The 24232-nt window shown below is 45.2% G+C and overlaps 2 protein-coding genes across 13 annotated transcripts in view; both read left to right on the top strand.

Annotated features, from left to right (window-relative positions):
• The window catches only part of C5 (complement component 5), a 37554-nt gene extending 24080 nt beyond the window's left edge, over positions 1 to 13474 (top strand). For 2 of the 5 annotated variants that reach the window (XM_046901812.1, XM_415405.8), the window contains exons 40-41: positions 480 to 618; positions 878 to 3485. In XM_046901812.1, the coding sequence (XP_046757768.1) occupies positions 480 to 618; positions 878 to 1007 (269 nt within the window). In that variant the 3' untranslated portion in view covers positions 1008 to 3485. Of the gene's footprint in view, positions 1 to 479; positions 619 to 877; positions 3486 to 3776; positions 3853 to 9235; positions 10265 to 13251 lie in introns of those variants that run through there. The other 3 variants (XM_025141495.3, XM_025141496.3, XM_025141494.3) reach the window with 3 other exon arrangements.
• On the top strand, positions 555 to 22770 carry TRAF1 (TNF receptor associated factor 1). 8 transcript variants are annotated; one of them, XM_025141500.2, is made up of 12 exons: positions 555 to 618; positions 3777 to 3852; positions 13255 to 13473; positions 14004 to 14088; positions 15739 to 15837; positions 16812 to 16973; positions 18436 to 18507; positions 18780 to 18848; positions 19113 to 19550; positions 19917 to 20094; positions 20669 to 20817; positions 21573 to 22770. In XM_025141500.2, the coding sequence occupies exons 2-12, from the start codon at positions 3830 to 3832 to the stop codon at positions 21786 to 21788; spliced, it is 1710 nt and encodes a 569-aa protein (XP_024997268.1). In that variant the 5' UTR covers positions 555 to 618; positions 3777 to 3829; the 3' UTR covers positions 21789 to 22770. The 8 variants fall into 8 exon arrangements, with proteins under 8 accessions (XP_024997268.1, XP_024997266.1, XP_040505051.1 ...); XM_025141498.2 differs by having other exon boundaries at positions 13252 to 13473; XM_040649117.1 differs by lacking the exon at positions 555 to 618 and adding an exon at positions 2251 to 2310.
• The last annotated feature ends 1462 nt before the right edge of the window (positions 22771 to 24232 follow it).

The raw sequence follows: 24232 nt of genomic DNA, 5'->3' as shown, positions 1-24232 counted from the left end.
AGTAAAAAAACCCTAGCTTCAAATACAGACTTTGAACATTCTTGCCCTAAGAGGGGCAGTGTTTGCATAATGTTTTTAAACAGTTTTTCTTTATTATAGCTGTTAACAGTCCTAAACTGCAATCAGTTAAACATCTCTTTAGTGATAAAATGAGATGGACATATTCCTGCTGTTTTTCACCCTTTTTTTTTGTCTGAGTTTAATCAATTGGTAAATTGCTATAATTAATAGAAAATTATTTAATTTGTACAAGGTTTATTTACCATTCTATTTCATTTAGAAATAATTTGCAGGAAACGTGTTTTATTTCAACAAATTTTCCTGTTATATAGTAAGTGGCAAATAGCTCACTGTTCCATACCATAACATACCATGTTAGTGTGTTCCATACCATAACATACCATGTTAGTGTTTTCTAGTACTTGTGTGACAGGAAATTCTTCTTATATACTTTTCAATTTCTCAACATTCTACTTCAGGTCAGGCTTTTGCTCAAAAAAATAATGAAGTCACCTTTGTTAAAAAGAAGACCTGTGCTAATGTTGAGCTAAGCCCAGGAATGCAATATTTGATCATGGGAAAAGAAGCCTTAAAGATAAACATTGGTTACAGTTTCAGGTAAGAAACTTCCATCAGAATGTGCTGTGCTGGCAAGTGGCAAGTTTCTGTATGTAATAAATCTTACATAGTGTATAATGTGTTTTAAGTATCAGTTCAACCAGAAGCCAGTCACCCAATTTGTTTTCAGATGTGTACATTTAAAATAGGGTTATGAACACAAAGCAAGCTATTTCTTATTGTATTTCTTTTTCTATCTGATGGTTTTCTCCCCAAACCTTACTTTAAAATATGAGCATTTTGTGTGGGTTTTTTTTAGATTCCAGTATCCTTTGGACTCCAGCACTTGGATTGAGTGGTGGCCTCCAAATACAGCATGTACATTTTGCCAGGAGTTTTTAAACAGAATGGAAGATTTTGTTGAAGATCTCATCATCAGTGGCTGTTGATCTACATGGAGAATTTTTTAATTAAAAATACAGATCACATCTCATTAAAAAAATCCTCAGTTGTTTAGTAATTCTTCTAGAACTTAACTGTCATGATTGTTCACCTTCGAGAACACTCTTGGCTTGTATTTCATAGCCATTTTCTTATTACCTGGTAACTTACAAAGTATGTTTTTTAAGCTTGGATGGGAGAATAATGCTGAAGACTTCAAAGGCATTTGAAGTCAGATGAAATGAAAAGGAATGATTGCAAAAACAACATGGAAAAGACTGTCTTTTGCCAGTAGCAAAAATGCCTTAAAACATTGAAATCCAATGTCTTGTAAAAACAACCCTGCCTTCAGCACACGCACTAAAAAGGAAAAATAAAATGGCTTATTAAATAATTTTGTTAAAGCTTTAACTTGTTAAAGCTTTAATTTTCAGTTTCTTAAACCCGCAGATGACAGAATCTTTCATTTTTACCTATGCTAGTATCCAGGCATTTAACATTTTTCATTCAACATTTGGATGGAGTAACAGATGTTTAAGTTAAACAATGCTGAAGGTTTACTAAGTTAAGAAATTACAGATTGTTCCAGTCCATTTACTTTAACAATGCATTGAAACACTGCAGTGCATCTCAGACAAACAGCTCCCACTCCCTGCAACAGAAAGAAGCCATTTTGGAAACCTACAGTTCATATTCAATAGGCTGAAACTGTTACAGACTCTTTGCTTTTTGTAGCTAAACAAACTGAATTTATCATGCTAAAAAACAGTCGATACGACCTTCTGTATACCTGGCAACATTTCAGTTATGAACTTATCATTACTTGCACTGAAGATAGTTACTTGCAAATTATTTTGCTGTAATATGAGAAAAGCCCCTTAAAATAATGCAAACTTTGTAAGTCTAGTGACTGAAAAATGGCAATGTTAAATCAAGGCTAAAAAGAGACTAGTCATGCTATTACAATGAAAAGTCAAGCATGTGGTACAGGGGAATCTCATTCTGAGAGAGCTTGGATCTAGGGGTTCCCCTTGCTGCTGATGAGCTAAAAATTTCAGTCATCACCTTGGTAAGTTCTCTCTAGAGAGGTTGTTATATGAGATATTAGGACCAACTTTGAATACTTTTGATATTCTTGTACATGATGGTTTATTTTATTTCCTGATAGTGTTGATGTGTCATCTGTATGTGTAGAGAAAATAGAATATTTTAACACTTGTACTATATTTCTCGCAGCTTCTATTTTAGGAAGACCAACTTTTGGATATTAACCCTGCAGTCTTGGTAAAAATTGTTTGAACAATTATGATAGTACGTAACAACCCTATAACTTATATTACATGTAAAACTCAAGTGGAATTTTGTTAGTATTTGTAGTGGAACAGAGCTCAATGTTAATTTAAAGACTGCCCAGCTATGTCCATGGCGTTGAATCATGCATAATATCTCATTTTCCAGATAGGTAGTGCTGTTTATCCTTAGTTTTTTTTCACCATGCTTCTTTAGTTTTGAAAGTCCTTTTGCTAGGAAACATTACTCCCCTTTATATTTTTGCATCCATGTATCTTAAACAAAGGAATACACACAGCTTTTGAAGCATTCCCTGTTTGCCACTGTGATAGTAACAGTAGAGGGAGTGCAAGAACACAGTTTCTGTGCAGGTCTTATGAACATTAGTGCTTTGCCCTCTCACTCCCTGAAAGAAAGAACTTTTAAAAGTCATTTTTCAAATGTCCAACTACTGAAAATGCTGTACTTGTTTCCTAGTGGATGAAAAACACATACTTCACTGTACAGCACTCTGAAGTTGATTTCATGTCCGCAGGAAAAACCACTTTCACCTCCACTGAGATCTTTGTCAATGAATTCAGCTGTGGGACAGGAGCTGTGATCTCTCTGATTCCTGGACAAATTCTGTATTTGCCAGTATTGTAATTGGGACTGTGGGACAATGTCTGGGCAGGGGATGCAGAACCTCTCCTGATCAGAGCTCCAAGCACAGAGCAGCTGCAGGCAGTAATAGGGCTGATTGCTCAGCATGCCTCACTTGTTTTACAGAGTTTAACAGAGCTACTTCATTTCTCCCCAAAAAGACATGTGGTATTTGAGAACTTGGAATAGGGAATGTACTCTGGTGCTGCTTCCTGCCTTTTAGAGAGATAATCTAGTTTAAATGCAGTTTAAAACCACAGAGAGAAGGAAATTCAGAATTCAGCCTGACAAAGTCCATCTTCCTGCACTAACCTGGGCACTGGCAAGAGTGTGCACATGGTAGTGGGTACTGGGGCTTAAGCTACAACTTAAGGCATTTTGTATTGAACAGGAGGCCGTTCATTTACTGTCCATGAAATAAATTATTGTATTCCCTAGCTTTTCCTTTTGGACTCTTTTCTGAATTCCTGCAGGTATTCTATTGCAATTTCTTGACAGTAACTCATTTTTATGCTCTGAATCCTTGTTTAAAAAATAAAACAAGTCTGAAAGAATATTTGTGCCATTCATTTGCATTTTAAGGCACAGTAGACTGAATTATTTACAACAAATATTGCATTGGCACTTGATAACTGAATTTGGCCAGTAAGGCTCTTGCCTCCAGGAAAGTGGCAGATAAAGGACCAAATTTCACTCACAGCTGCTGGCACAGGTCAGGTTGATTCCTAGTAAAACTGAGAAGAGAGTTTGATAGAAAGTACAGTTGCACGTGTTCATTTTTATTGACTAGCTGCCCAAAAGTATCATGTCCAAGATCCTTAAAATCCCTGTTTTCTCTCTCATAGAAATACCCTCCATCCAGGCCTTTCAGTATGTGGAGAGAAGACAGCCATGGCTGATGCGGTTTTCAATTTTGGTTCTGTGAGTACTTTTTTTTGGATCTTCTGTACTTCTCTAAGAAACACAAGAAGATAGCACTGTATCTAATACTAATTAGATATAAACTGAAACTGCAGAATGAGATATGCTTAAAAACTTGGTGAGGTTGGCTAGGCAGTCCACCTGTAAACCAACTTCTGAACTCCGTGACGTTGTTGTGAAGGTAACTGTTTTATGAAACCCAATTATCTCTCTTCACCTTTACCAGCACACCTTCTGGGAAACATTTCTTATTTCTCCATATGGAGATGCTGCCTGAGCCACCCTTGCTGAGGTGGAGCCCAGTGATTTGATTAAAGTGCAATGATGTCATTGTATAAAACAGGTATATCTTTGTCCACTTGACACGTGCAGTTTATGTTGGCTGATTTCCATATTTCCTACTCAGTAAGACAGGAGAAAAATGGAAGTAGCATAGGGTTGAGTTTAGAATGTCCTGCCATGCTAACTTGAGTGATTTCCAGCCATAGATGCCCGAGGTACTCAATTAATGTCAGGTAAAACCAGAAATTCCTGGAAAAATCCCTGTTTAGATGACTTATCTGTATTATAAAATGGGAATTACTTCAGGACACATTCTGTACTTATGTACTTACTGGAGATTCTGGACATCAGAAAGGCCCTTTTATCTGAATTGTGCAGTTTTTCTGTTCCTTGGTTATTTGTATATGTGGTGTGCAAGTCTCCAAATGTTCCAGGCTCTGAATCATAGGCTAATAGCTTTAGTGGTTCCAGAGAAATAAGCTTTCAAATACTAAATTTCTGTATTTTATCCTGAGGCTGGCCTCTGTGGGATTACCAGTCTGTCCACACATTAATGCACTTGTCCAAGGACTGTGTGCTTTAGTCCAAATTGCTTTGCTTGCTTCTCTTAGAAGAGAGGCAACCGGCCTTGGGTCTGTCAGTTCTGGCAAGACAACAAGGGCTGCTGGCACACAGGCTTGTTCTGACATCTATTTATTGACGCAATGGTACATGGCAGTCAAACTTGACTCCAGAAGTGAATTTCAGACTGCCTCTTAGCAATGCACGCTACCCACTGAAGTCAATGAAATGAGTTTTGCCATTATATTTTAAGTCTCCTTTAATACATTTCATGATCGGAATCTGAATAAGAAGATTCACCAGATGCCATTCTAATGTGATTTCTCTCTGAATACTCTGGGCAGATATGTAAGAACTGAGTTGGTTGAATTCCTGAGATAACTACAATTCTAAGGGTTAACACTAAGCATACCCTTTCATTTTAAGTTTATTTATTTTGATTTTTAAAAAGTATTTTTCTATAAGTTTCCATTTTGCATCTTACTAATTTTTAGATAACTGAATATTGCAATGAAGTGAAGAATTCATTTTGTGACCAAGAGTTTATCCAGTTGATCCGAGCTAATAAATGACTTGAACAGATCAAATTCCTCCCTGGGGTGCACGGTGACACCTGAAACTTGCACTTTTTTGGGCTGGTTGTGAAAGCTGTTGTGCTGCACCAAACTACTGTGACTAATGTAGGAAGTGAGCCAAATGGTGCCACATTGCCTTATTAGCAGCACAGAAATGATTTATGTATATAATCTTTTTGGATGCATCACAAGGCCTAAGCACACCAAGCCAAATTAGTTCTGCCAAAACTCTTTTGAGTTAGAAATACCCCACAGTTTTAGTAGAGGAATGCTAAGTCCCTGCAGCATGTGACAAGTCTTGCTTTTTAAAACTCTAGTATCTGTAAGTGACTGCCATCATTCTTTCTTGCTGGACTGTAAAGCGTACCGTGCTAAATACCAGGTGGAAGAGAAAACTGCTTACGTGAGCCACTGAGATGCACTTTGGCGATGTAATGCCACGACATCGCACTGAAATTAGCTTCTATCTTTGCATAGCAATAGAAATGTTCAATATAGGCTCAGTTCTGAGTCTGTAAGTGGGATCCTACACAGGGTGGAGAAACAAAGACAGCAGTTGAATCTAGTCCTTAATAAGGCTTCTTTCAAGCTCAAAGATCTTTTCACAAGTCATCTCAAACTGTCATTTCCATATGTCAGTAGATGCACATACAGTATGTGTGTAGAAGCGAGCAGAAGAGATGAGAGAGCACATACCTATTTTTTCACTGGAGTGAAAATTATTTTGCGATTTAAAAAAATCCTCCTTTTTCTGAGGGCTGCCAATTTGGTTCTCAGCCACTGTGAGCTTTCTTCTGACCCTACCTGCAGAGGCGTACTTACAGCCCATGTGAACGTTAACATTTCTGCATGTCTCCTAGAAAAATGTGTTCTTAATCTCCTGCTGAATTCTTACATGAGAACACACTGAAATTTGGCACGGCCACCAGTTATTTTCCAGTAAAAAACCACCTTATAGCAGTTGCATATGCTTTCAATTTTTAAGGTATTTAGTAATGTTTTCACCTCTAATTAGCAGAAATTTCTGGGTTTGGCTCTTTCATTCCCCCGGGAACCAAGAGTTTGGTTTTGCCAGTTGCTGGGTCATTACAAAATTCCATTCCTCATGTTAAATGTTGCTTTTAGAGTTCTGAATGAACTTGGAACTCAGACCAGCAGCAACTGAGTTCCTGGAAAATACTGAACCGAATTAAATGCCACAACTGTAATAAAAAGAACATTCAAGTTTAGAAAACAATAGCAGAGATATCTTGAGCAAGGATTGCTATTTTCAGCCCTTTCTTTTCTGTCCCGGGAAATATCAGTTACACACAGGTGCTTATTTATAAATAGTTGCCCATGTTGGTAGCTGGAAGGCATGAAGTGCAGGTTATCCCTGTGGTTCAGACCATGATTCCTTCACCTGCTACCTGACAACTGAAATGCCGATTCCTGCCATAAATAAAGCAAACAGAAAGTGATACATGATGCGCTTTGAATCAGCAGTGATATCGAATGACAAAAATTGGGGTTTGCAGTGGAAAATCAGTTGTCTTTTATAGACAGCAGCCCCACTGGCGCCATAAAAAAAAAGTTCTCCAAAAGAAGCAGAGAAGCTCAGCATTTGGATGCAGTACACTGTAAGAGAGCCCTGACATGGACTTGCATTGTCTCGCTTGGCTTTACGACTGTAACCTCAACAGTGCATTCTTTCCACTGGCCATTATGTGTTCTCTGCAATTTAAACAGCGAGGCCACAGAACTAATGGAAATCAGTGTTGTTATGATTATTTTGGAGAAGCTGTACTCTTTACGTTTGATATCCAGATCTGCAGTTGTAGTATTTCTACTACCGAGCCACAAAAATAGTGAAAATCTCTTTTCAAAGAGGAAATGGTTTAAGAACATCTCACTCCCCCCACACATAGAGATTCATGTTACTCTATGCCAGTGTGCACCTGATGAAATGTAATGTGCAGTATACAGGCTTGAATGTTAGTGCTGCTGACAGGCTGGGCATGAGCTGCAGCTGTTACAGAAGAGCTGCCCTCACTGTGCCTGTGCTGCTGTCTCATCCAGAGACGTTTCCTAAGCACTTTGTGCCTTGTTCACTCGCTGTGGGGTTTCAGTGCCCAATTTGTGATGCAGATTTTCAACAAGAAGTCTCAAGGTTTGGTTTCTTGGCCAAATACCAAAGATGCTGCTGGGAACTTTTATGTGATGATCTGATTTTGGAGTCCCATCACTGGCAGAGCTGCCAAGATACTTGTCCTCATGAGAGGGCTCCTGTTCAATCATTAAAGCACTAAGTCTGCTTCTGTCTGTTCAGAGTACAGACCTGTCCTTCTCTGTGCCTGCTTTCTCCCACTTCCAACTTTACTCTTTCAGTCAGGCTTCTCCTGTGTTTAAAACATCTTTTTATTTATATTTTTCTTTAAAGGCATCTCATTTTGTCTTGTTCTGCCCCTGTCCGTTATTGTATTCTAAACATCTCTTTAGGATGAAGGTGCTCTTATTAACAACATGAGTTAACTACTGGCAGTGTTACGGCATGGTTGTGGCCTTCACTCTTTCCTCCATTCCTCTCATTAAGGAGAATTAATGAAGACACTGTTAAAGCAATGTATTTCCATTTTCTGTTTCCACTAATTAGTCCCACTCAGATATGCTGAGATTTCTGATAATGGTGTCATTTCTCTAACGCTCTGTACCAATGAACTGAGCTATCAATAGAATATCCATTCTTTGCCAACTGCTTTATAGTTGAAAATGTTGAATCTTAGCTTGTTTCTTCATGTTACATCCAGAACATTGGAAGAGCTCTTTGGCAGGCTCCTGCCGGGCTCAGCTCCCGTTCCCTGACTTCTCTCTAGAGCAGTAAGAATGGAAATAAGCAGCTCAGAATTTTCCAGCTCAGACTGGGCTCTGTGTGTGTTAAGGGAAACAGAAGCACAACCACAAGCACAGCGCAGGCCCTTGATGTAGGCAGACTGCAGGAGAAAGCAGAACTTTGCCTGGTGAAACTGCCAAAAGCCGTCCCACGTCAGCTGCAGACATCTATGCGCAGCGCTTCTGCTGCTGCAGATGCAGTGACACAGGTGTGCCACCACCAAGTCCCTGCTGTCACAGATCTGTGTGTTCGGTGGCCTAAAAGCAGCTTCAGTTGTTTCTCCATATGCTTTCACTCTCAAGTAGTACTGTGCATAGAAAGCTATCAGGGACACCATGGTGGAGAGAAACACCTCTTTTCTTTACTCTCCTTCAGTGGGTTCCTCGGCTTCTGTTGTGGAGCTGCTTTAGTGAAGTACTGAGATCAGAGGATTGGTGCATAATGTTCATTTTAATGGGTGCATTTTTTTTTCCCCTGACAAAACCTGAAGAGATGCTCCAGAACACCCATGATTGGGGGGAGGGGAAACCCTGCATACTGGGAAGCTGAGGATTAGACTGCTACAGAGAATATGAGCTGGAAAAATGTAGAGGCAGAGAAGGGGATAAAGGAAAAAAAGATTGATTCCTGATGTCTCTTGGAGGAGCACAGTCCAACTCTTACAGAAGTTAGTGGGAATCTTTCCAGCTCTTTCATGTGAGTGGGGCTGGGTCTGGCAATGGCACTGCGATGGCGCGGAGCTGAAGCTGGCTGTGTGCTGATCACACTGCAGGTAAGGGATTGAGCTGTGGCAAAGCTCTCACGTGTGGTAAAGGTAACAAAAAATCAACCTGCATGGCTCTTCACGTTTTTATTTGAAAACCTTGAGAATGAATTGATGGAATCTTACAACCCTGTTGTATTCCTCTCTCATGGTGGCTAAAGTCAGGAAGGTGATAGCAGAGAAGATAAAGAGTGGATTGGTCTCAGCTGTGCGCACGGGTGAGAAGGTTGGCTTGGAGCACTCAGCTCTGGTTCCTGGAAGCACTGTGCCCTGTGGGCTCTGGGTGCTCAGTTACTAACCAGATTTCATTCCTGTGTTTTACCCATTTTTCAGCATTTCCTAGAACGCAGACATGTTTCCAGATATCCTAACTGAAAAGTGTGTTTTCATAGAGCGAGACCTCTCTATCTCTAGCATTTTTTCTGTCTGAAGTCCGATTCTCAGCCTTGAAAGCACTGTTTGCACTTTGACTGCAGCCTTTGAAACGCTCAGCATCCAAATGTGAGTGCCATTTGTATACATACTAAAAACTCAAGCTCTTGGACAATTCTAAAAGGGCAACACTCAAGTTATAAATACTCACTCGTGAACTTCTTTTCTCAGATGTATCAGTGATCATTCTCCTTAAATAGTAACGCCGTGAGCTGCAGTGTGAGCTCTGGTAGGAATGGCTCTGCAGTGAAATGACGCTGCAGAGGTCGGTCCCTCTGAGCCACATCCTGTTTTCAGTTAACTGATCTCATATGGGGGAAATTTGTCAGAGGAAATATCTCTAGTTTGGAAAGTACCAAAAACTTATCTCTCGTTTCTTTGTGTAATTCAGCACCTACTGAGATAGAGGTGTCATATTTTCGAGAACTCTTGAGGCAAAAGTGGAGGAGCAAGCTGGCAGCCCGGATGGGCGGCCTGGAGGGTGACAGCACGCAGTGCCCCTTCAGCCCCAAACCCAAACTCCCCAGCGGTGTAGCAGCAATCTCTCTGAAATGATCAACGTCCAAAAACTTACAATTGTCACCTCCAGAACTGCTTTTAAAACCTCTTGAAAAAGGAGCTCACTTCTTGGCAGAAATGCTCTGTGCCAGACTAACTTGCTATGACTTCTCACAGCACATTATAAAGCAATGAAGGCAAACATCTCAAGCCGTACCAACTAAGGTAGATCACAGTGTCCACACATTCTTAGAGCATCTACAAATCTTCGTGTAGCACAGAGGAGTGAAGGAAGTGGAGATGAAGAGACATTACATGTGGTTCTACATGGATCTATAAGGCAAGCCTTCTGCTCCTACAGGTGGATCTCGATATTTCAATTAGAAGCCTCAGAAGTAGCTAATAAAACTGACATACTGTTCTTCTACAGGATTACCTATCACCAACAATTCCTGTTGCTCTCACAGAGGTTACTTGTGCAGGTGCCATGGCTGCAGCGCAGGGCAGACCGCCACATGCCCGCATCGCTCAGTTCCCATCTGCTCGTGCTGTAACAGCACTGCTGGGCTGCCCGCAGTGCTTTTCACTGCTGAGATGGAGCTGTTTTGCCAAAGGGAACAAACGTTGTGCCCTCTTTGCAGTGAGGGAGGTGGAAGCATTCAGCGGGTTTGTGGTTCATCCAAAATGCTCTAGTGATGGATGGCAGTAAGCCAGATGGGTGCCCTGAAGCCAACTCACGGCAACTGGCTCCGTTTCCTTTCCTCTACAGTGACAGTTTCCTCGGCATCATCATTTCTTACCTGTTAAAACCTTCAGGAAAAAGAAAAAAGCACACATCGCTTGTCAAAGGCAGTCTAACCCAAAGGGATGTAATTAAAGGGCCTCTGACGGGGGAAGGACCGAATTCCTGATCCTTCAGTCTTGCACAGTGGTTCTGGTGGTGCAGCTGTGCAAAGACACTGCCTGTGCAGCAAAGGAGCTGAATGAGGGCTGTGAGCTGCAGATGGAAGAGCCCAAAATGAAGGAACCAGAGCAGTTACCTGCTTACATAAGGATGCCACGTACATTTCTTCTGTGTTGTGCAGACGTTTTTAATAGTTCCTGTTGTCTGCAGGGCTGCCTCGTTCCCAGAAGCTCTATCCTTCCAATCTACACTTTAATACAGCTCTCATCAGTTTGGCTTTGTGTTTGGTTAGCTGTAATTGTGGCAGGAGGGCAGTCAGCCCATGTGACAGTGCCACGGGTGGCACTTATCTGAGCAAACACAGCCCAGGAGCTATCAGACACTCAGTGATCACCAAGTAAGGTGGTGTGCTGGTTATCGTGCTTGGCTATGAACACTTGTGACTGTTGCAGAGTAACAAACCAATGGAAGCAGCTAGGGCACGGTCTCTTTATTTTTAGTCTTCTGCTGGGACTTCACCCCCAGCAGCATTCCCCACGTTTCTGTCACCGGGAAGAACGAACAGATTTGCATCTGAAACACCCTTCTTACCGAACCCTGGGCGCTGTGGTTGCAGCACATGATTTCAAGCAAACCTGCCTTATCCTGAGAGCGAAACTTCAGCTCCCAAAGGCTCCGCAGCGCTGCGCGCACCCCGGCAGCACGTGCACGCGCCTGGCGCCGGGACCGCGCCGGAGGGCCGGGAGAGCACCGCGCTTTGCTCTGCGCCGCCGGGAGCACAGCGAGCTGTCCCGGTTGTGCACTGGGTGCACGTGCAGGGGGGCGCTTTTCTCTCCGATGGTGCTCCGGGCCCGCCGGAGGCTCTGAGTGACCGGGCAGCACCGCACCGACCTCGGGATGTAACCGGAACGCCGCGCTGCCTTATCCGCCGGCTCGCCGAGCCCCGCGCCTGCCCTGGGCCGCCGCTCTCCCCGCCCAGAGCCGCAGCCGGCCACGCCCCCCCCGGGCGGCCCCAGGCTCCGTGCCGCTCCGTGCCGCCTCGGCGTGCTGAGGTAAGGGGATCGGGGGGAGGCCCCGCCTCGTGCCGGCCCCGCTGGGGGTCCGGGGGCGGACGCGGCGGTCCTCCCGGGCGGCAGCCGGCGGGGGGTGGGGGCGGTCGGGCACCGCTCGGAGCCGCCGCGGGGATCCCGTCCGCCCCACTCGGGGCTGCCCTGCCCTGCTGGGGTCCTCTCCGCCCCGGGGCTGCGGGCCGCCCGATCAGATGGTGGTCCCGTCCCGCACACACAGCGGGATGGCTGCCGTGCGGGCAGGGCGCCCGCATGCGGTTTGCGGCCCGAAGGCCGTCGGCTCCGCTCCGCTCCGCGCTGTGCCCGGCTCGGGCTGCGGCAGCTCGCGGTGCGGCGGTGCGCGCTGGTTTTCACATTGCGGCTCTCGGTAGGACCGGCGGCCCCTGCGCTCATCGCTAACTTCCCTTGGGTGCCGAGCGAGCTGCCTGAGCCACAAGGCAGAAAACGCTGCTTAAAGGGGTGTCTGAAATCCTGGGGATGCCCAGCCAGCCCTTGTCTCGGTCCCACCGCTTTCTGTCCCTTGGCCGGCCCGCGGAGCACGCAGGAGGGGCACAGGTGTCCGTGTGGGCTGTGGCGTTCAGCGCGCTCTGAGGCGGGCACGGGGCCGAGCTGGGGGCTCCTCACACACCAGGCTGTTGCTCGCGGCGCCGCAGCTGCCGTCCCACCTCAGCCTCTCACTGTCTGCAGTGTGCCTCAAGCACATCCCAGTACCACAACATGAACACGGGGGTTCCTCCACTGACAGCAGTGTGGGCCTTTCTGAGTGACTGTGAGACCACCAGAGTCAGTTCTGGGTGCGTTCCCAGCAGTGTTCCATTGCACAGCTCTCATTAACCAGGAGCCATGCTGAGCATGCCTTGCACCCCTCCACACGGGGCACTCGGTGCATCTGGCTGGAGCACCAGCATGAGGCTTTTGGAGGCCTTAAGATCCCCTTTCTTCATGTTGCCGTTAGTGTTATGGCTTCGGGAGGGTCACTGTGAGCACACTCATCACTCAACTTCTGTGCCTATAAAGTGTAGTCCCAAATTTTGGCCCCTGGAAACGGAAGATTGCTGGGGATTTACTGTACAGGAAATAATTGTGTGTGTTGTGGACTGATGGGGTTGTGGCTCTGAAACGAGGGGACCATTCACTTCATCTTTCTATGAACTAAAACATGAGAAGAAAACCCCAGAGCTTCATTTTAACGTGTTGTCCATTTTCACATTGTGTTCGAGGGAAATTTTACATCTGCACAGTAATTTCCTGCAGGTCCCTCGTCAGACCCGCTGTGACATTTAGTCATGCACGTCAGCTGCACGTTCAGTCCAACAGATCACTGTGATTACTGCACCGGTTCGGGGCTGTGCTGCGGCCTCGGTACCGATGTGTTCCCTCACATGGCAGTGAGCAGCTGCCTGCCCCTTTCAGCGCCTGTTTCTCTCCCCTCCTCTCCTCTTTGCCAGTAGTTCCCTTCAGATGGCTGAGAAAGCAAGCAGAGGCACGCAGGATATCCCCAGCTCTTCTCCTGATGAAAACGAGTTTCCTTTTGGATATCCCACAAGCATTTGTGAAGATGTGCCCGAGCAGAAGTACCTGTGCAGCAACTGCAATAACGTCCTGAAGAAAGCCCTGCAAACGCTGTGTGGGCACAGATACTGCTCTGCCTGCCTGTCCTGGATTGTCCGGTAGGTCCCTGCTGCACAGCTGGCACTGCTGTCTGCTCAGGAGATGTTGTTGCTTTCAGCTTTGGAAACCATACGTCTGCCCTGCAGGCGGGCAGTGAAGTTGCAGCAGCAACCCCTATGTGAGCTGATGGGAGCTCTGGTGTTTGGGAAAGCAGCAGCAGCCAAGGTTCAGTGGCAGGGTTCTAGCACTGCTTAAATAGTTTCCAGCTTTGTTTTACCTGATCCAGGCTGCTCTCACTTTGCTGAAATACGGGTAGGATTTATGGCCTTGAGGAACAAGACCTGGCCTTGAGGAATAGGGCAGCATTTTTTTGTTCGGGTGGTTCGCTTTGTTGTGTTTTTGTTGGTGGTTCTTGTTATTTATTAATTTATTTTACTTCAGTGTCTCCAAGAGTTGGACCTTTAGTGAGCAAAGACTGTGGATTCCGAGTGGAAATTACATCCACGTTTTAATTTATTTTAGTGTACATACAAAGATCCCCTGAACTCCAATAATTCGTTGTTATTTTGCTCTTTTTTCTTTTTCCCAGGAACAATAAAAATCCAGTTTGCCAGAAATGTAAAGAGGAGGATCCCAGCACTCTGAGTGAAGGAAGCCTATTGGCAGAGGAAAGGGTGAGTTGTGGTTCACAGCTCAGTCATGTATCACTAACTGTTCCCTGGTCTGCCCTGCAGTACTCTCTGCTGCTGCTGGGTGGTTTCTCCAGGCAGATCCCTGCACTGTTCTGTGTCCTGCACACACACACACAGGTCCCAGCTCAGCTTCTTCCTTTCTTTCTGATTATGTGCAGGAGCACCAAGAAATACATATTCTGTCTACATTTGTTAGGCAAGAATGAAACCCAATAGTCAGCTGGTGATGAGGTAAAAGGCAAAATGTAGGATATGGCTGCACCAAGTTAATGAATCTGCAACTAACACTGAAAATCTTAGAAAAAAAAGCCCTTAATCCTACGATAAATTTCCCGGTAACAATTTCAGGCATCACAGAACCACAGATAGGTACAGCTAACCCCTTATGGAAGTCTTATTGAGCGTTGACTGTCAGTTCTTTCACAACGTTTGGAGCCTCATTGGGTCTTCTGGGACTTCCTGCAGTCTGTGGGTGGGTGGAGGTGCTGGGTGAGCTGATCTGCACAGGCAGGTTCTTGCTGGGAAGTCATCACCACAAAGGCATGATGATCTGCCCGTATGGACCCATCCAGAACAAACGGTCTGGGCTTTGTAAGCAGCATGACTAACAAAGACTGCATAGCAGGTTTGTTCTTTGCTCCATATCTTTTCCTGATAATCTCTGCTTTACCTTTGCTGCGGTTTTGCTTAATGCTTATTCCCTGTGCTATCTGATTATGTGTTTATATTTTAAATAAGGTACTTACACAAGAGGAACAAAAGGCCCTATCAGGATATTTGCATTATCTTATCCCATGACCTGCTTCTGTGGTAGCTTCCATCCCTTCCCTATTATACTTTTCAATTTACCAACCATTGATATGCTGTAGGTGCTTCAAGTCTTGCCACAGTGCTGTTCATCAGGATTTCAGTGCCTTTATTTAAGTGTGGACATGATTAGTAAATACTTTTCCCCCCTTTATTTGTAAAGACCCCCTCCTGCCTTCAACTTCCTGACTCACTCTGTGTTAGGAAATCTGCTGTCATCTGCATTGTGTACTTATTACTGTCTTGTTCCTGTGCCAGTGTAATATGCAATATTAAAAGTGTGCAGGGTTTAATCATTTGCAGAATAATTGTACAATTCTTCATGGTTACTATAAGAAAAAAGGAAGATCTACGCAGTCAAAAAACATCTGACATGTGGTTTACATTTTGTGAGTACACAGCGCTGTATTAAATGGAAGCAGCCCTGATCTGGGAAGCTTAGGCTCACTGAAGAAGAGTCTCAATCCTCTCCACTGCATTTCAGGCGGTGTTAATGACCCCAGTGATTAAATGCATTCATTGTAGGGTCCACATAGCAGCACTCTCAGGAGCACCTCAGCACATCCACTGCATGTGATGTGTGTCAGGTTTCTGTGAAGAGGAACTCAAAGCAGTAGCTGTTCTGGTTAGGTGTATTTTCAGTAAATACAGATGGCATCAAAATGTTTATTTTTGAATCATAGCCAAGAAGTGATTTGATAATTATTTGACTCTTACTAGCACCAAAATACTTGCTAAGTAGAGCAAATCTCGACACGGTCACTTAACTCCTGTCCCAGGAATGCGTGCTGACCAGGGCTTTTCCTTCCTGTGTTTGCTTTCCAGGCCTTTGGGGATGCTGCCATTAACAAAGAGATTTCTGAGCTCAGAGTGCACTGCGTGACCCTTGGGTGCAGTTGGTGTGGTACCATGAAAAATTTTGAAGTAGGTTTAAATTTCCAGCTCACTGTTATCAATACCATGGAGTCACAGACCCATGGAATGGCTGAGGGTGGGAGGGAACTCACAGCCCCCCTATGCCCCCTGTGAGGGCTGCCTGCCCCACAGCTCACACTGCCCAGGGCCCATCTGTGGCCTTGGGTGCCTCCAGGTGTGGGGCACCCACAGCTCTGAGCAGTGCCAGGGCCTCAGCACCGTGAGTGAAGAACTGTTTTTTGCTGTGAGTGTTGTCCCCTTTAAGATAAAACCTACCCAGATTGCTCAGCATTGTAAATTTGAGAATTGGAGCCCCTCTCAGCATGAATATGTGGCAAAAGGGATTTGAGAGCCAAGCGTGTGATCGAAATTGGCATTTCTGAGGCAGTTCTTAGGGGACAGCCATCTCCTTCTGAAGACAAAACAGGCTGTGTCACAGTGCCCACAGAGGCTGCAGTAGAAGAGGCCGGGCTAAACATGTTCTGTTTAATATTGTGAGAGTGGCAGTGGAGCTGTTGGACAATGCCATGAGAGAAATCACGCTGATGTTTTTCCTCGGCGAGATGAGAAAGTGCAAACAGTGGGAAGGGAATGTTGTACAAGTTGTTGTGAAGGTGGGTGAGAGATGCACTCGGACTGCTGCACAGAGGCTCGCGTGGCTCTCCCTTGGGGCTGCACAGGGATGTCAGCACTGACTGCATTCATCCTCCCAGTCTGAGCAGCATAGAGCCCCTGTTGGAATTTATCACAAGTTGTGTGGGCTTTGTCTCTTATTTTTTCCATGTGATTGCTTAAGTTAAGAATCATCAAAAAAAGCCCCAGGAAAGACTGTGGATTTTTCAACAGTAATTTTGGTACCACTGCAGAGTGGGACGTTACCCAAGGTTAGAAGAGATGCAAAGCAACGCTGCAGGGATGGGTGCTGTTTTTAGATGAGTGTTTATCTGCAGTTTAAGTTTGAGTTTGTAACTTCTGACTTCCAGGAGCATCAGATTCTGTGTGAATACGCTTTGATCCCTTGTCACACTGGCTGTGGGCACGTGGTGATGAGGAAGAAACTTGCAGATCATTTGGAAAACGGATGTGTTAATAACGTGACCGTGTGTCACAAGTGTAAGCAGAGCTTATCCAGCAGTGAGTACCAAGTAAGAGCATTTATTGGTTTCAAATCAGGGTTTTAAATTAATGGCTTAGCTACTTTATCATCATGTTTTTTGTCCCGATTTGGTGACTGCTGTTGCATGAGGAGTAGTGTTCATTCTCTCTCCACCTTTACCAATCCGTCACTGGTCTCATGGCTTCTGCATTCCCGTACCTTAAATAAACCTCCCCCAGCCCCACTGCCCCAGGAAACCAAAGGTCTGCAGGAGTGAACCAGCAGTGAGTAAGAAAATAAACACACACGTTGTGCAATAACTCAGATGCACAGCATTCAAAATGAGTTCGAGGGGGGAAAAAGAGACTGTGGTGGTGTTCCTGGGGATCGAAAGAGAAACTTCAGAACTGAAGGTGAAATGGCTTTATAAAATTCCAGACTGCTCTAGGAAATGTTCTGGCATGCAAGGGCATTTCTAAGGATCAAAACCACCCCCTGTGTGGTTTGAGTTGAAAGCTGGCAGTTGCTGTGTTAAATACACAAATGGCAGCAGCAGTATGAACCAAAGGCAGGAGAATTATTTGTGTTTCCCTGCAGCCTGAAAAGACAGGAAGTTTCATGTTAGCTCTAATGCATTCTGCATTAGCAAGTCGTGATGGAACATTTGGATTCTTGCCTTCAAAATATTAATAATCAGGATGCAAGAAGTGTCTGCACATGGAACAAACTGTATGAAGCCAGTTTATGTTTGGGTTTCCTGTGTATTCGCTCTCTGTTCCATTACCCACCTGCATGTCATTGTGTATGTATGTGTGTACATGCATAGCGTGCTCATACTATACTTGGAACTGAGCAAGACCTTTACATTGCCAATCTTATATCAGACTTTGCAGGATGACTTTGCAAAGCTTCTGTAAGCAGTTTCCAAAAGCCTGATGCCCTGTAGGTGTCAGATCAGAGTCAGTACTTTCATTTAACAGGTGTTGCATCTGAAGATCATCAGGTCTGATGTGACAGGTGGACTCATCTGTCACTGAGCAAACCTGCTGGGCTGGGAGGAAGAGCTGTTGGCTTGGAAGCTTAGCTTGAGAAACCCCCGAGTCTGTCCCTTATACAGCCAACTCCCTGGGAGGGGACAGCAGCTCCTGCCTTTAGCAGATGTGCCTTAGTCCCAAATTTCTGGATGTTATTCTGTCTGAAAAGAAGCCTGAAAACACTGCAGTCTGTTGAATAGTGAGGTCAACAGCGGCCATTCTCTGGACGTGTGTTGTGGAGCTTGTAGTGCTCGCAGGGGAGCGATCCTTCCTTTATTTTCCTCAAATCTATACCTTGCAGGAAGGAAGCAGGAGACTTGCACAGAATTTCATGCATGAAAGCCCCTCTAACCTTCAAGTGCCTTTGAAATGGGAGTAGCACTCCCAAAGAGACGCTGTGTTTCAAAGACTCTTCAGTAAAGATGCTCAGGCGTTTTACTGATGTACTGAGTTCCTTTCTTCTTGTTTTAATGACAGGAACATTCATGTGAGGACAATTTATATAGAGAGCAGAAGCATGTGCAAGCAGAAACACCATCAGATGAAAAGGTGGGTAAAAGATGAGTAAATACAATACAGTTTTATTTCAGCTCATGAAATAAAATCTTCATTTAGGTTAAGTGATCACCTCAGAGCATCTTCAGATATGACGTTTGTATCTGGGTGCTTTTTCCATCCTGGCATAGCTCTCATGAATAGCTTCACTTTGCTGCTCCCACAGTGAATTTATTAAATCAGCCTATTTATTTGTGGGTAAATAAAAGGATCCCTTGAAGCTGCTATTGGATTATTTTCTCACTTTTTCAATTCTTTCTCCCCAGCAGAACCATTCTGGTCTCTCAGTCAGCATGGATGGATGTCGCTTTTCTGAGGTTGGCTGTTCCTTTGGGGTAAGTGGAAGTGCTGCCTTCAGGAGCTCAGCTCCATGCTGTGCCTGTGGCCTCACCAGCCTTTGTGCTCAGGGCAGTAGGCCTTGATTTAAATGTGTCTTTAAAGAAAGAAAGAGCTGTACCCATTTTTAGTAGACCAGGGGAGGTGATGTTGGAGCTGCCAGGGTTACAGGGTGCGTGTAAGGTGCAGTTTGCTCTGTGTTGTGGCTTTATTTGGCCCCATGATATTTGTATGGAGAATGTATTAACTATATCTTCTTACAGGGCAGCAAAGAGAAGATAAAGGAGCATGAAAAAGCTGCAGTTGGGACTCACATGCTGCTTCTGCTGCAGTACATAAAGCAACTGAAGGCAAACCTGTGCACTGTTTCCAAAGCTGCAAATGGTTTCATCTCACAGACAGAGCTGAATGTGAATGGTGCAGAAAAAAGCATCTCTGAGCTGTGCATCCCAGGCAGTCTGCAAGTCAATGGCGATCTGGAAGTGGACTGTTTAACCAGAACTTCTGTTCCCAGAGATGAATCTACTGTACAGCAGCTGGTGAGGGAGAAGGTGATTTCTGAGCTTGAAAATAAGCTACATGTGTTTGAGAATATTGTGGCAGTGCTCAATAAAGAAGTGGAGACCTCCAACTTGGAAATCACAGCCTTTCGGAGACAGAGTGAACTCGATCAAAATGTAATACGAGGCCTTGAACTTAAGGTAAGTATTTATGGCCAGCATTGGATTTGTGCTTGCTGTATAGATAACAAGTACTTACCCATATCAGAGAGGGGTGCTGTAGAGATGGGGATGGAGATGAGCACAAGCACTGAGGCTGTGCAGGGTTGTGTTCTGGACACACCAATAGGATCCTTTTCTTGTTTTGAATGTCCTTTCAAATGGGTATCTCTAATATTTGTTCTCTAAACCCACCTTTAGGCACATGAGTGCCCCCTTGAGTGTTAAGAAGTTGCCAAAAGAAATCAGAGGAGACCCCCCAGGATGTGAGGACCTCGGAATGACTCTGCTACTTCTGCAGTGCATGGGGCTGGAGTTGACTGAGAACTGTTTTCTTTTTCCTCCTAGATTGCAGAGCTGCACCACTGCCTGACTCAGAAGGATGCAGGCCTGAGCAGGCTTCATAAGAGCCTTGTGTTCTCCGAGCAAACTTCCTACGATGGGGTCTTTTTGTGGAAAATAACAGATGTTAACCAGAAGCTACAGGACTCAGTGACGGGGAGAGTAGTCAGTTTGTACTCACCAGGTAAACGTAGCATACACACGTGTTAGCAGATCTCCATCCTCTAGAAAACGCACTGATTTCTCTAGAATTATGCTTCTTTCTGCTCCTGGATGGGAGGTGCTTTAAAATAGTTCCTTGAGCTACGGTGCCGTTTGTGTGAAGGTATTTTGCTCTCCTGCCCGTTACTCAGGGCAGCTGTGCTGTGCTCTGCCACAGAGCTGCGTTCTCTTCTGGGCTTTTGTTTTGCAATTTGCCCTCTGCTGCAGCTACTTGCAGTGACATCTGCTGGATCTGCATTGTCTAACCCACAGCCTTGGTGCCTGGTGGTACTGAATGGTCTCCTGCTGCAGTTATCTCCCGTGTGAGAAGTGATTTAATTAGGGAAAATATCTTTATGTGGTTAATAACAGGTATTGTTTACCAAGGTATGAGGGATAAGAAGGATTCCAGCCACTGTATTCTCACTGTTTATTTGCTGTGTGTTCTCCTCATCTCTGTGGTACCAAATTTGGCACGTCTTTCTGAAATATGTCAGAGCACTCATTTTGCCTTATTTGCAGAGGAGGCTTTACTAATGAAGCATTCTGATTTTCAGCATTCTACACTGCAAAGTATGGCTACAAAGTTTGCCTGAGGATTTATCTGAATGGAGATGGGATGGGAAAAGGAACCCACGTATCACTCTTCTTTGTTGTCATGAAAGGAGACTACGATGCTCTGCTCCCGTGGCCTTTCAGGCACAAGGTAAGAAGGGCAGCATTTCAGATCTGATCCGAGCATACACCCACTGCTTTTGGCAGGGAACTCATTACATTATCCTGATCTTATTTTTATTTGTGTAATCTGATAATGCAACAATGGTTGAACAGTGAAAGTATGCACAGGTTCTGATCTCTTTTTAGCATCTGCCTTCCTATGGTAACGATTCTGTGGGCCTTTCATACAGATGGTCTAACTACTGTTTAGCAGCCAAAAAAATAGTAATCAAAGTTCTCAGTCCTCATGGCATTAAAAATGTGTTTGATGTTTCAAGCTCAGGAACAGTGGGTTAATAAAAGTGATAGTAAAATGGAATCATTCTATAGGTTTTGTCTTCTGTATACATGCATACAGACAGCGGAGCTGTTTTGATTCCAAACCACAGCACCAGAATGAATGTAATGACTGGAACCAAACCTGGAGTTTGTTTAAGTTGTCAGAAGACAGAGGAAAAAAAGTCTTTGCAGTGTATCATTCTCTACCAAGAAATAATGACTTTATTTTATGTCATGTCATTTCATTTCATGGGTGGCAAAGTTCTAAATACTTCATCTGGGAACTGTTACAGTCTCCCTTGTTCCCATTAATCCACCTTGTAGGCTGTGAGACGTTCTTTACAGCTCGCATTTAACTGTCAATAGAGCATCCAGCTGCTTTCACAGCATTTGCACGTTTGTCTCCAACATTTTCTGTTTAATTTTCGGTTCAGTAACTCATCACTGCTGCCTTCTGCTTTTCAGGTTACATTTATGCTGCTCGACCAAAACAACAGAGAACACATTATTGATGCTTTTCGCCCAGACTTGGCTTCTGCTTCCTTTCAGAGACCTGTGAACGACATGAATGTTGCCAGCGGCTGCCCCACCTTCCTCCCTCTGACCAAACTGCAGTCACCAAAGCACGCCTATGTGAAAGAAGATACACTTTTCCTTAAATGCATCATAGATGCAAATTAGTACCCTCTGAAACATGAGTGTCTGGTACATCACCTGCTGCACTTCATTTGTTTGCAAGAAAAGAAACATCAGTTGGAGACATTGCATTGGTCTGGAGAGACAGGCCTGTGTTGCCCTGCTCTGACTGGGCTCAGCTGGGTCTGCCTTCTTGCTGTGGTTGCTGCTGGGTGTGCAGATACATTGCCCTGTGCCACACGGAGCATGCTATTGCACATGAGGGCTGTGATTATGTCACTGAGCAGCCCAAACTCTGCTTTAGATGTAGCTCACAGCTGTTCCCTTTTGCACGCACAGGTGGGACAAGGGGAGCTCCTTCCCCACGTTGCCTGGGTGTGCTGTTCTGCCCGGGCACCCTGGGGCTGAGGGTGGTGTGCTGCAGGGCTGTAGGGCTCTGCACACCCTCAGGAGCAGGGAGGAGTGCTGCTCCCTGTCCCACCATTCCCAGGTTTGATGTATCTGTTGTGCTGCCTGCACTGTGCGACCTGTGCTGCTCCCCAGCAGGGATGGGGCAGATCCCTCCTGTAGGCTCTCAGTGGGTGTCTGTGCTTGTTGAGGACCCTGAAAGTGGTGAGCTGTGGGTAGCACTGGCAGCTTGAAATCCTTATACTGGATGATTTATTTCTTGCTATTTATTTCAGGCCTATATTTATGTGCTCTTTACGGAGATGCTGTGTTGCATCAGGAATGCAACCAGGTTACACTGTGCCTGGGGGAAATGGCCTCCGGTGTTTCCAGAAGTGCCACTTTGACTCTCCCACCTCAGCTGAGGACCCCAGGGAGGGCCAGGCTGGCAGCTCAGCAGGTGAGAAGGACCCCTTGGGGGCTTGGGCTTAAAGTGCTCCTTCACTTCTGAAGCTTTGAGGCAATTGACTTATTAGGAGTATTGATCTTTTATATGCTTCACATGCTAAAATGGAAGTGCCTGCTAGAAATGGTTTTCTTTAAGAGGCAAGGAATGAATAAAAGTTATTTTTACAATCAAGTTGAACTTGGAAATGGTTGGATATATGTGAAATTCAAATGCTGGACTTTATCCCCCGAAAAGCACTAAACCTGGTGCTCTCCATTTGCTGCTTCAGATCTGGTTGGTGGATCGGTGCAGCTGGGCTGGGTTTGGCTGCAGCAGTTGCTGGACTCCCAGCAGGTCAATGCCTGCAGTGCAGCCGCTGCTCCTGGCCTGCAGGGCACTGTGCAGGATGGGTGCAAGCATAGGATGCAGACCCAAAGCCTGATCTTGCAGACAGAGGCAGGTGTTTATTTACGATTGAAAAGCTTTTATGTAACTACATTCCTTTTTTCCTCTGCAATATTTCCCAAGAGTCACTTGAAAAAACAAAGCTGGCGGAATTGTTGTGTCCGCTGCATGAGAAGGGAAAGGAGAAACTGCACTGAACAGCCACGGAACGGCGGCCGCCCAGCAGAGCTGCTGCAGGCCCTGTGCTGCAGTTCCCCCCCAGACCCACGGGCACATTTTCCAGAGCTCTCCCTTCCATCTCAACAGTGCCCTTTTCATAGACTCATAGAAGGGTTTGGGTTGGAAGGGACCTCGAGGATCATCAAACCCCAACCCTCCCTCCCGCATGCAGGGCTGCCGACCTCCATATCTAATAGTGGGCTGGGCTGCCCAGCGCCCCATCCAACCTGGCCTTGAACACCTCCAGGGACAGAGCATCCTCGTTTTACATAACAAGTTGTGATGAAGTATCACATTTCAGACAAAAGCCCCAGACTTCATAAACAAACATGTACCGTGGGTTGTTTGGGGAGGAGCTGGCTGTTCTGCCATCACACACACACACTCACTGTCATTTTTCTCTTTCACGTTTAAGATGTTTTTCAGGGACAGAAAGTTATTTTTGCAGCACAGTGCCAGACCTCCCGCCCACACTGCAGCCATGGGCCTAAAAATATTTTCCTTTTCATGGCTGTGTCATTCTGACAAGTGCTGTATTTATTATAATCATTCATATTTCCTCACCGTCTCATTTATTCCCCAAATAAAGCTCACAAACGTAAAAAGGGTTCGTGTATCATTTTAACTGCAGAGGAGGGAACTGAGCAACCCGGGGATGCTACACTGCAGCTTGCAGTTGAATTGCTGAGCTGTGCTGCAAACCACACTTGTTGCTGCGTGGCAGCAGTGGGCCGAGCTCTGACAGCAGTGGTTGCTGCCTTGGGGAGGGGGGTGTCTCCTTGCTCTGCTTCAGGTTTGTTTGCAAAACACATCCTTGCATGGAGGTGCTGTCTCGTAGCGGAAAGGGAAGGGCTGTCCTTGGGTGTGAGAGGGCTGAGGAAAGAGAAAGTGTGTGGGAGAGCTGCAGACACGTGTTGGTGCAGAGCGCTGTGTGTCTGCAGGCGCGTTTGTACTGCTGGTGTAATTAATGGAGGAGTCCAATCAGAGCTCATTGTGCACGGAGGCAGCACGGGGCCCTCGAAGAGCACAG

This window comes from Gallus gallus, chromosome 17 (assembly GCF_016699485.2).
Source record: "Gallus gallus isolate bGalGal1 chromosome 17, bGalGal1.mat.broiler.GRCg7b, whole genome shotgun sequence".
Taxonomy (NCBI): domain Eukaryota; kingdom Metazoa; phylum Chordata; class Aves; order Galliformes; family Phasianidae; genus Gallus; species Gallus gallus.
Note: the sequence above shows the minus strand (reverse complement) of the source record. Positions and strands in the feature narration are given on the sequence as shown.